The 12823-nt window shown below is 41.4% G+C and overlaps 1 protein-coding gene across 3 annotated transcripts in view; it reads right to left on the bottom strand.

Annotated features, from left to right (window-relative positions):
• LOC115772341 (pleckstrin homology domain-containing family G member 3-like) overlaps positions 1 to 9833 on the bottom strand; it is a 30451-nt gene extending 20618 nt beyond the window's left edge. For all 3 annotated transcript variants that reach the window (XM_030718529.1, XM_030718530.1, XM_030718531.1), the window contains exons 1-2: positions 9632 to 9833; positions 4321 to 4382 (exon numbers count right to left, since the gene is read on the bottom strand). In XM_030718529.1, coding sequence (XP_030574389.1) covers positions 4321 to 4369 — 49 coding nt within the window. In that variant the 5' untranslated portion in view covers positions 4370 to 4382; positions 9632 to 9833. The remainder of the gene's footprint in view (positions 1 to 4320; positions 4383 to 9631) is intronic.
• Positions 9834 to 12823: the final 2990 nt, after the last annotated feature.

Below are 12823 nucleotides of genomic sequence, written 5' to 3'. Positions count from 1 at the left end.
TTAAAACACTTAAAATGATGGTAACCTGAGATGCAACTACACAAAGTCAAATTTAACTTGGTAAAGATACTGCTTTCTTAACTGTTTAAAAAAGAAACTTGCTGTTTAAAGCACTCAATTGTAATCTTTTCACATCTTTTTCTTTTTTGTGAAGTAATTATATTGTTATTATCACTCAAAATGAAAGAATGCTTTCATCTGCCAAATTATAGCATGTAACAAGGTGGAAAATCAGAGATCCTAATGGGCTCATTAGTGCGTTCACTCTCAAGCAAGGAAAATAATCTACACAACTACAGACTACAACTATACACCAGAAGCTATAATACAAAGAAAACATAACCTGATTATCTTTCCATTATCTGGCTTCACCAACCTTAATAAATGTTTTATAGCTTTAGAGTTTTAGGTAGTATTATTATTACTTGTATAATCAGCTAGTTCATTCTTAATAAAAGGAAAGAACAAGTTTCAACTCAGATCTTTGCACACAGCCTATGAACCTGACCTGTCTGATGTGTGAATGTAGCAGGAAACTGCACCCATAAGCATGACTCATCCATGTAAAGCAGAGACAATGATTTGCTTTTACGTTAATTGGCAGAAATCTATGGATTGTGCACTTATCCATTTTTTTTTTTACTGTTTGATAAATAATGTCTATTATGCTTCAGTAATTGAATCCCCAATAAACACATTAAAGATGTCTTTAATACAGTGCTTGTGAGAGGATCTAAAAATGTACGTAGAGGAAGTATGCAGAGGAAGTGATGTAGGAAGTCTTTGGACATCTCAAGCATAATCTGCTTCAGAGCAGGTCTAAATTACCATGTCACTGCACCCTGGTTAACCCCCAGTTAAACCAGAATGCCTCTCCAAAAACAAATCCTGTTTCTATAGTAGAGGCCCCAGCTCTACAGACTACCCCTAATCTGCTAACTAATTCTTCAGAGCCACGAGTATAGTGTGTGGCCATGTTTCTCTTGGGAGATAAGAGGAAATCTTGCTTTGCACTACATCTTAATAAAACCCTTCCGCCACTCAAGATCCACTCTAAACTTCCTCATCCAACACCCCTTCACAGCCTCGGGCAATCAAGCCCTCCCCCTGTGGCAGTTGGGAGACAGGGAGGGAGTTTGCACTGATCTCCTTGGGAAAAAACTCCTCCCCACCTGGACCCGGTGAATGGCTGCCCCACAGGAGGATGTGAGGGTGCCTCAGAGAATTAGGCCTGGAGTCTTCACAGGCCATTATCAAACAGCATGAGTCAGAACAGAGGTAATTAGACACTGAAACCAATGGCCTGGACTGATTTCTTATATTCCTTGACAGGGAAAAATAAATAAATAAATAATTAGGTCACTTCAAGGGTTTTCTACTGTAAGCAGCTCTTCATATTGTTTGATTTACACATGCCTTTGGGCTCACATGGAATTTTTAATGCTGCACTAATAATTAACCCAAAGGTTGGTAAATAAACCACAGTGGATGACAGAGGCTGAATACACATACGCAAGTTCAACCTGCATTCCTCACTGAAAGCCAAGGTCACATTGTTGTACTGGGGTGTTTTACGTGGGTGAATTCTGATGTTTAAAAGTGAAACTAAAAATACCTAATTTATCAGTGTGTGAATGTCAAAAGTGTCACTTACTGAAAAGCAGTTTTTTAAGAAAAGTTAAATATGAACGTATTACGCTTAATTCAACAACATAACTTGTAACAGTAAAAACAGGAAGGGATGAATGACTTTATCAGAATTAAAGTGGCGTGTTTCAGTAAGGCAGATTTATTGAAGAATGAAAAAAAGACAAAACCTCTTCAAATTTAGGCTTCTAAAACTCCCCCGTGCTCAACACAGGCTCCAGCCGTGCCAGCTGACCTCAGTGCATAGGCATGTGATGATCCACTTAAGAAACTCCTCCAACAACAAGCCCCCCCCCCCTTCAAGACCCTCTTCAGGCACACACACACACACACACACACACACACACACACACACACACACACACACACACAAACCCCTGGATCTTTTGAAAGCATTTCCTCTGGACAACACACACTTCTGGGCCCCTGAGGCGTGAGCCTATTGTAAACTTTACCACCAATTTGACAAACCGCAGCCAAACTGCTGTCCTGTTAGCATCTCTCTGCAGAGTCAGCACAGGCTGGTGGCAGGACAGATGTGTGAAGTGTGGATAGGAGATGTCAGAAGGGAATGCTCCATTTACTTCACATGAGGCCGTTTATCACATGCAGAGTTATAGAGGGTGTGGTGGTCTTTTTTTTAAATTGGTGTTTAGGCCCCAGTAAAGTTGAGTTAAACAGCATTCAAATGTTGTATCACTAAAGTCTTTCACAATAACATTATGGCATGTTTGTAGGGTGATTAGAATATTACTTGTGCAGCATACGGGCTTTTAGATTCTCAACTGACTACAAAGTGCTGCAGAGGACGTCGATGCAGGGTTTCGTAGATTCAGATGAGTTTTGAAGAGGCCATCTAACTGGAACAAGCAAAGCTAACAGCCTGTAACTAATGTGGGTAATCCACTGGAAGATTTCTATAGAAGGAATTCCATTGCGGGAGGCTATAAAATAATTTATAGTGAAATAAAGTCTGTAAAGAGTATGTGAGACTCAGTCAGACAATGAAATTAAATACAGGGAATTCACTATAAATTTGCATATATTCTATAAAATGGATTTACACAGATGTATGCAACAATTTTGTTGACATACAGGACAAGGGGCTGTTGGGGGGGGTTGGTTCAGTGCATGAGTTCAAATCTTTGTCACAACACGAGTTGCTGCAGGCTCACCTGAGACTGCATGTGAGTACCGCTGCAGGCAACTGGATAGAGAAAGAGTTCCAGTCCAGGAGCTCCATTACCAAGCCCATTCGGAGATGTAGCCATCCCTGCCATCGTCTATCTATGTCCACAACCCTATGCCCACTGGTCTGGAAAAGCTGCAGTGAATGGAGATGATCCATTCGTCCCCCTAGAACCCCTTTAAAGCTGTAGATTCTGCACACGCAGCTACATTCCTGCTGGGGGTTAAGTAGGTCAGGGGGAACCCTTATCTTTGAGAGAGCCATTTCATGCAGCCTCCGGCCTGTTTATGCCTGGATGCACCCCTGTCACAGATTAGACATACACATTCACGTACAGATGAATAACAAAAAAGTTCTTTCAACAAAGTGAAAAGAGCACCTTGGTTGATCATTATTATGACTTATATTACACGGCCCCATCCACCGTGCCCTAATTTCACTTCAAAATCAGTTGACCCTTTAGAGACACTGGAGCTGGACTGTAACCACAGCCTTATTGTTTACCTTCACCAGACGGGTCTTCCTTTCACCATGTGCATTCCTCCAGCCTGTTAACCACATCCAATCATCACCTTACACAGAGAGCACATTACCAGCTGCCCTGCCTCTTAATCGCCATCCATCCATCCCCACAGTAGGGGGGCAGCCCAGTCAAACTTTAACTCCAGTCTGAAAAAGGATTTCTGTCACTGCCAGGATGATTATGTACAAGACATGTAGGCTGAAAAATTAACTGTGACGCCATTTACTTGGTGCAGAGTGACATTTTGAGGAAACAGACGCAAATTTTCATGGAGGGCGGCACATATCTCTTCCAGCTTATTCTGGCCAAAGCTGAATCAATGGAATAGGCGTTGGGTGGGGGAAAGGCCACCATTTACACACTGGGAGTCTTCAGCAACAGTGAAAATCCAGCACCAAATGTGTTCAGTAGAGAGGAGAGGAGGCGTGGGGGTGGTGGGGCTGAAGGACAGAGCAGGCAGACAGATACAAAGAGGCCCTATGTCTATGTTGTGGCTCTGTGACTGAAGATAATGAACACTAAAATAATATGTAATTTGAGTGGTCCCCAGTATATAATGTCAGCACTGCTGGTTAGACTACCTATGTTGGCTGTCTGAAAAAAAATTCTGGTTTGATGTGCAAGTGTTCAGCGGTTTCAGCTGTATGAAGGGGGTTGGCCAAGATCCACAGCCACACAAAGAGCCTCTCTGCCAGCCGGGACCGTAGGAGGAGAGTTCATTGGTCTCTCAGCTGTGCCTCTCAAAGCCTCTACATTTCCTCTATTCTTCCATTTCCAGCATTTTTTACATTCACCTCAGCTGCACTGCTGTGTTATGTTAGCACAATGTCCTGGGTAACTAGATATACCAGCAGGAATAAACCAACACATTAAAACCCCATATCATAAAACTGGTCAATTCATAGACAGCAATTACCAGAGATTAGGTCATACCAAATGTATATAAGTGCACTGATATTACCTTCCCCCATCGGGCCCTGGTGGAGAGCAGAATGGGTCCCCTCTGGCATGGCACACGGGCCTCTGGTGTACACAAAAGAAAATATGAAGGGTCAAAGAGAATGCAGGCATTTCATGGCAAGACATAAAGTGGGGTAATGTTAATTAGAACTCAATCCAGTGCATCTGATTAACAAAAATGCTTTGTTTCTTAACCAAGTCATTATTTTGTCAAAGTAACTCATCTTTCTTCCATGACTAAACATAGCCCACTGAGGTCTAACCGAACACAAAACATCAATTTCCCATTCCCAGCTTACAGCTCTGTGTTGGCTCATGTTAGCCACTGGATAATGCACAGTGACAGTAAAGATTTTCATATGTAGAGGAACAGCTCATGCTAATCAGTACAGAGAGAGTGAATCCTTTTGCCATTGAACAGCCACAAGACTGTTCACAGCAACTATTCATAAAAGATTTCAGTGATATAAGTCTTGATTCAACATCCTTAAAAGGGACTTATTATGCTCATTTTCAGCTCCATACTTCTATTCATGGATTCCACTCGAGTATTCGCATGATTAGGCAGTGGTGTGGCTCCTTCGCTTATTCACCGTATGAAACAAGATTTTAGCAACCCCACCTTTCATCTGATTGCCTACCTTTAGCAAAGTGCAATAAGTGCAATACTCACCCACTGTAAACCATGTTTATATGTATTTATCTATTTATTTTTTTATACATTCTATTTTATTTTATATATTTATGTGTGGACTTTCTACAGTGTGGCACTGAAACAGGAGCGGCCTTCCAATCTCATTGTACATTCTATACGGAACATTTAAACAGATCCCACTGCCTATCCCTGGGACATCCAGTCTCACTGAGTCATATAATAGGAAAAAAAACTTCAAAACAATCTTTCATTATGAGTGCAACTGTCCAGTGGGATTACAGGTTCACCCCTGGTGGTAGATGTTTTTCCTTATCCCAGGCTGTTGTGCTCTTAATAATGAGCTGTGTCGCCCCCCCAGAGCCACTGTGCTGCCAGTTTCTCACATCACTGCCTCTCAGTCTCCTTACAGCAAATTAACACAGTGCATGAGAACTTGTCTCTGTGATTCCTGGTGAGCCTCCGGCCTTTTAAACATCACATTCTTGGTCCAGCTAGATCAGAGGAACAGGAATTCTTCGGGGATTAGGATGGGCATTGTTCCTAGTGCATCTGCTGGCCACTGTGCGGAGCTGACAGCCAAGCCAGCCGAGGCCAAACGGAGCCCGCTGCCAGGAGGTTTGCCAATTAAGATGTGCAGGAATGCAAAGAGAAAAGTCACAGAGCCCAATCTGCACATTAAGATCACTGCTGCACTGTAGGGTCCCTGCAGCTGCTGCTTGGTATAAAGTAAAGCTTGTTTGCTAGACCAAAAAAAACAAAAAACAAAAAGCCACAAAACTATTATTATTTTTTAATAAATCTAAGGTGAAGCAGGTAAGATATAATGAGGAAAAAAAACTTCCTCATTTTAGAAATTTTGTTTTGCTTTTTGTTCTATGTTTACTTAATCACCTAAAGATATCCTGTGCAGTGTTTCACCACTAGTAGCACTATTACACAATGTCTTTTGCAAGGGCAGGAGAACGCAGATGCAAAAACGCATGCACACAGTACATGATAAAGACTTATATGGATGGTGTAACAAAAGCTGCAAAAACTCAACCTTTGACAGAGCTTGGCCAACTGATTTCCAAGTACTGGGTTTATATGTGTACTCTGCAAAAGTAGTACTGATGTTGAGAAGCAGGCTTTGAACTTGTATTGACCAGTGAACTAATAAAATCCTTTGATAATCCCACCTACTATGACCTCTGAGCTAACCTTACCAAATGACCGGACCAAAACTATGTTAATCTGTCTTTTGTCAATCGGAGGCTAGACTGGGAATAATGGGCTCAAACCCAGATACAATGTAGACATCCGAGGATTAAAAATGTTTTCTCAAGGTCTTATCAAAGGCTGCTTGTACCTGTACAGTGGTTTGGATTTTAAGTTTTAAACTGTCTAACAGGACATCTTAAACTCACAATCTTAAAACATCTGTATTATCAGTTGCAACTCATTAACTTTTGCCTACATTTGCTGACATATGGCAAATCCAAATCCTTGTTTTCCTAGGGAGGGGGAGTGGACAAATTTGCAGTCCTAAAGAAAACGTTACATACATGCCTACATTCATGCAGAGCTGACCACCTGTGCTTGACCTAGCTACCATTTCACACAAATGGAGAGCATTTGGTTCCCACAGCTGATGATTGCACTACCCGCAGCATGAACCTCTCGCATGGGAATTAGCAACTTGCCCCTTAATTGAAGGCAGATGTCACAAGAGCCAGTCTGGCAGTTATTAAAAGGAAAACCTGCAATGGATCATTTCTTCAGATCAGCTGATAAACTTCCTTATTCCTCTAATCGACAGGCTTTACAGTGATCCAGGCAGTCAGAGCCTGAATTCCTTTCTTTAAACAAAATAAACAGACGAGTAAGGGGAACAGATGCTGGCACTTGTGCAGATAAATAGGAAATGTCATCTGCACAGCCTGAAAAATATGCAGACAAACGTGTACCTTGAAGCAGCATCTCAGGCTCGATATGTTTTAGTGTCCCCGGGGGGTGATGACTGCCTATTTGGAGCATTTTTTCATCACTGACAGTTCATGGATGTTATGAGGAAGTGAGACCAGTGAACATGTCTGCAGAGGAAATCAGAGAAAAACAATACTTCTCCTCTTAGGGATATGTGTCACTTTCTCTGTCTCTTCAGGAAGAGGTATCCTAGCAAGATGATGTCATGTTTAATTTAAAAAAAAATGTTAATTGAATATCAAGATTTATGCCAGCTATTTGACAGCATCTGCATTTAAAACAGTCTCCAAAGAAGACTTCCATCCACAAGTTGTCCTACAGTACTCCCAAATGATAATGCACAGGCTGTGTCCAGATTCAACAAAGGGAACTTAATTGGCCTTTTGTGTAACAATTAAAAACACAAATTAATTTCCCATGGTGCAGAATAAGTTCATGGGAGGAGGAACCATAAATAGCAAATTCTTGCTGTACTTCTGTCTCACATCACGGTGCACAAAGCGTCTACCCAAAAACAGCCCACGGGAAAGTGCATATGACATAAGCCCCCCTTGGGGTATCTTTAGGACGGATGTTTGCATTCAGAGCAAATAAAAATCCAACCTGGAATGGCCCAGGACTCTATAGGGTAACTGAGACGGACTCTTTATTATTCCAGCATGGGTGCCATGTTTATCTTGCATGACCTCTCTTACCCGGTCTATCCTTGTACAAAATACCCCCTGAAAAATAGCCTCTCTGTGAGTGCCCCCTTTCCCACATTACTCCTGCAGTTTGTCCCCTGACACACAGGCTTTAAGAGACTACCAGCTTTTCATTCACTGGAGAAAACAATACACCCCGATGGTCGCTGTTCATCTCAATCAAATCCACAACTTCGACAAAGGCGCTGCCCTAACCTTCCCACAGAGGCACACCATACAAATCTCTTACCTTACTCTGCTGCATTTGTGAGCATGGGGCTTAAGTGAGGTGATAAGTGACCCATCTCAATGAACACCCACAGAGCACAGAGTTGTGCCCATATGGTCCGTGTACAATTTAGCCAGAATGGCCTTTAATGGGAGAATAATTGTTTCCCAATGTGGTGGAGAAGGAGAAAGAGCAATTTTCACCTCCCTACCTGATGCCTATAACCCTAGAATGCATACCTGGCACGTGACGCTGGAAACTGCCATTTTAACCTGCAAATGAAAAGTGAAGATTTCAGGTTCTGCAAATTTATAAATGGTTGGCAACCAGAGGGCTGGCAGTCCTCCATAATGTCCTGCAGGTTTTGGAAGGGAGAGGACAGGACTGCTGGGTAAAATTAGGTAAAAAGTCTTCAAATAGAACTGGAGTGCGCACGTTTAAAGGCACGTTACACCTCATTTGCAAGCCAAATGGTCCCTTGGGCCTTCTTGAAGGCTTGTCAATATTGCAATGGCAATCTCCCTTGGGTGTCTAGAATGCTGAATCTCTCGTGGCACTCAGTCTCCACTTTCAAGCAAACACAATGTTGTTAGTTCCTGTTTAAAGTCAGCCTTTAGCTCTCACAGTTTAATCCATGCTGCACTTTGTAAAAACATGGACTCAAGGGTCTAAAGCGATCCGGGATGCAAAATGCTCCAAGCTGCATCAAACGAACACTGAATAACTAAGTAGCACAGATGGTGATTTTTGAGAACCTCAACAGAAAGAATAAGATCTCTATATCCCTTAAATTCTGCAGCTCTGGTAATTTTATCACAGCTGCAGCATACCAAGACTCTGGGAGAAGGATTTGGAAGCCAACTCTGAGATCCAAGACACACTTGGTTAGTTTCCTGTCTGGACCACCTAAATGGAGGAGTGCTGTTCATCGCACTGAGGCAACATTTATCTGAAATAAAATTGCGTGGTTATTGTCTGAAAGGTCAAGTGAGGTCAAAGAGGCAGAAGATGGAACTTTTCAGTGGTAATTGATTGATTTTTGCCCCCATTCTTCTCCTTCGGCAGCTGGTGGGGGGAAAAAAGTCATTAACCTACCATTTAAAACCTGACCGTGTCTCACTGGGGTGCTCATTAGAAGAAACAATTAGGATTGTTGGGGCCAAGTCTGTGCTCGGTAGGGGTGGAAATTGGATGTGAGGAAAGAGGAAATGGCAAGTGATTCAACTGCAGAGGAAAGACTAGTTTTTCTCACAGGATAAGCGTGGTAAATGGAAAATCTGTGCAATGAGAAAAAAAAAAAAAAAATACAGCCTGCAGCAGCTGACCAAAGTTCATTCAACGGAGAGGGTTTTGCGTCAAAGACAAACAGAACTTATCTGACTGAAACTCATGCCTACTCCAGGTCCTGTGGCTGGAAGGCTGTGAAACTATATTAAACAGATATGCACCTAAAACAATGTCATTAACCGCAAGTAATGTAAAGTTTAAAGGGAGAGTTAAACGGTTTACATGAGTACACAACCATCTCCACAGATTACTCCTGTCATTACGGAGAACAGAGGCATGCAGATGTTTTGCAACGCTGTGGAGGTTTCGATGATTTGTTTTACGGAAACTGACTATTTGTCAGTTCGAGACGTGCTTCACAAAAGCAATGACATTATTTTTTTTTTCCCTCCGCAGCCATCAAATACATACTATAAGGCATTTAGCTTGTCTTTCCACAGCTAACGTTAAGTTAGCTCAGATTTGGTGAAGTTATTAAAAGTAGTGGACGTACCGAATTCGCCAACTTTTCTCCTTCCAGCGACTTCAGTCCCCCCCAAAAAAACTTTTGTTCTGTAGTTTCTTGCTGAAAACGTGCAGGTTAATCCGTTAGTTTATTCTTTTCACATGCTACATGCCGCTCAGACACACACAAACATCCCAACTGCAGGTCATCAGCTCCATACTGCGTCCAACAGCCAAACGCGGCCGCATCTCTGAAGGACTGGGAAGAACTGAGGCCGCTTTCACTGCCTGTCGGAAATAGCACAGACGGGTCCGTACCACTCCACTGTTTCTAAATCATCCTGGTTTAGGATGCTAAGTATGTATGTCTTAAATTACACGCCCTCATACTTTACCTTCTAATTGAATCAATAATATGCGTCGCAGAGCAACTGCTGTTGTTATAGTTGTAGTTTTGTTCACAATTGTCACTCTCCAACTTAATATTTCCAAAACGGACATGAATGCAACAAAGGAGCGCCTGTTTTTGACATGCTGCACCACTTTGTGAGTGTCACATGTGTTCCCGCATCACATCTGGATTGGGTATTATATTTCTTCTGACAAACAAAATGTTTTTTTTTTTTTTGTTTTTTTTTAACTAAAACTATGAAAGCATCTTTACTTGGACGCGGAATATGTATGAAAAGCAGAGAGTCATGTGAACGAAATTGTAGCTGATCCCCGCCAGTAACTTTTATTAGGGTCAGGTCAGTAGAAATGGGGCCTCACAAAAGACGGTGTCGGTGAGTGTATTTGGTGGGTGCTAATTTATGTGCGCTATTGTTTTGTCCCCCACCCGCGCGCTGTCCTCCTGAAAATAATGTCAAGATCGCCACAGAAGGCTGAAGACAGCATGTTAGACGACTTTACTGAAGGAGCCTTTACCGTCCTATACATATAAATGGACCAAACATGCTCCAACCCAGCTACAACTTTAATTAAACTGCAATTTGTTGAACTGGTAACTTTATTAAGCTAAACATTGGAAAGACCAATATCGCCATCTGCTGGGATTTTGTGATAAACATTTGTATCGGTTTCTAATAATGAGTATTACAGTGATCAGATAACAGCAAAGTCAATGTGGGGCAGTGAGGGGCATGTTAACAATGCTTCGAGGTTATATCTAACTTCAAAACAAGCAAATAAATACATAAATAAATAAAATGCAGGCTACATGTTTGGCATTGAGCATGCAAATGACAAATATACTTTATTGGAGTGTAACCTTTCTTCCTTGGCAAGTAATTACAATGAGATTAAAAGGAAGATGATGAAATTTTTTCTTATGGTTTCATTTGCATTTCCTTTTTCCACACAGGAATAATCAATAAGCCGTTATTACAGGTGCTGTTTTGTCTGCTACTCAAATAATGTTTCATTAGGGATGCCTCCACAGATTGGCAGAATTTTAACAAATGACACATATAAAGTATTGAGCAAAAGTCTTGAGTCACCCCTCATTTCTTTATATTTTGTTCCAAGGAGCCAGACTTTCTCTTAATTTTCCTTTTAACGTAGTCTTGAGGAATAGTTCTCCGGGCGTTCTGAAGCCCAGAGAACTTTCTTTGGACATTGGCTGCTTTTTCACTCATTTTTCACCCAGTCTTTGCACCTGACCATTTTCAGAAGCCACTTAGCACTGACCTATGAATCGTTCAAGCCTAAAAAGAGTCACCTAACACAAGTGGTGAACCAGTGTTGTGGCTATAAATAACAGGCAATTTACTAGTTTAAAATTGTTACTAGCAGCCAGTTACAAAAACATATCATTTGTTCCAGTTTCCTTTGTTGAATCTCGGAAAAAATGCCAAAGATAACACAATTTGGCAGGCATAAAATTGTATTTTTGCACCTATTCACTATTTTCCTAACAAAATATAAAAAAACAATTGTGCAAAATTGAAATTAAATCTAGAAGAAAAAAAAGACAAAACCTCTATTTCTCTGTACATATTGTCACTTCCTGGTAGTTTTGATCATATTGGCAGAAATCTGCAGCACTTGTGACTCTGCGGTGACTTGCAGCTTTCCCATCATCATCTCAATATGTGGGACGAGGAGACAAAAGATAAAAATGATCTGAGTAAACTACATAAAGAGACATCTGGTCACCCTAGTGAGTATATAAATTGTCTATGTTGTGTTTTTGTTTAAAACAGTATAGCAATGCAAGTTTTTCCTGTGTAAGACATTTCACATTTTATTTGAAATAAACTGACATGGTCACTTAGAGCCCAGAGGTTTCAGCACCTGTTCATTAGACTGGTAGATCACTTAGAAGCCAGCAGAGGTCACAGATTTACAGTGTAAAGTTGCACCAGCTGCACATTGGGCACACAGGAATAGCTTATATGACTGATAGAAGTTATTATCCTTAACCATTAGCCACCTGCTGTAGACAACACAATCACAAGACCCAAACTAATGCAACTCTGTAATTAGATTTAAAATGAGTCAAATCTAAGTTGTTTTTTGTTGCAAACGTTGCATGATAAGCAAACTTTTTTTTCTGCCTATGGAAAACTCAGCTGATACCTACACTGTGTTGCCAAAAGTATTCACTGTCTGCCTTCACACAAACGTGAACTTGAGTAACATCCCATTCTTAATCAATAGGATTTAATATGATGGTGTCCCACCCTTTGCAGCTATAAGAGCTTCAACTCTTCTGGGAAGGCTTTCAATAAGGTTTAGGAGTGTTTATGGGATTTTTGACCATTCTTCCAGAAGCACATTTGTGAGGTCAGAGACTAATGTTGGATGAGAAGGCCTGGCTCATAGTCTCTGCTCTAATTCATCCCAAAAGTGTTCTATCAGGTTGAGGTCAGGACTCTGTGCAGGCCAGTCAAGTTTTTCCACACCAAACTCACTCATCCTTGTCTTTATGGTGCTGCTTTGTGCTCTGGTGTGCAGTCATATTGGAACAGGAAGGGAACATCCCCAAATTGTTCCCACAAAGTTGGGAGCACAAAATCGTCTAAAATGTCTTGGTATGCTGAAACATTAAGAGTTCATTTCACTGGAACTAATGGGCCAAGCCCAACTCTTAAAAAATGCCACACCATAATCCCCCCTCCACCAAACTGTACATTTGGCAACCACCAAACCCAGACTCATCCATCAGATTGACATACGGAGAAGTGAAATTCATCATTTCCAGAGAGCACGTCACTCCTGCTCTAGAGTCCAGCGGTGG

The sequence above is a fragment of the Archocentrus centrarchus genome, chromosome 22 (assembly GCF_007364275.1).
Source record: "Archocentrus centrarchus isolate MPI-CPG fArcCen1 chromosome 22, fArcCen1, whole genome shotgun sequence".
NCBI lineage: Eukaryota > Metazoa > Chordata > Actinopteri > Cichliformes > Cichlidae > Archocentrus > Archocentrus centrarchus.
This window is presented reverse-complemented; position numbering and strand designations above follow the sequence as displayed.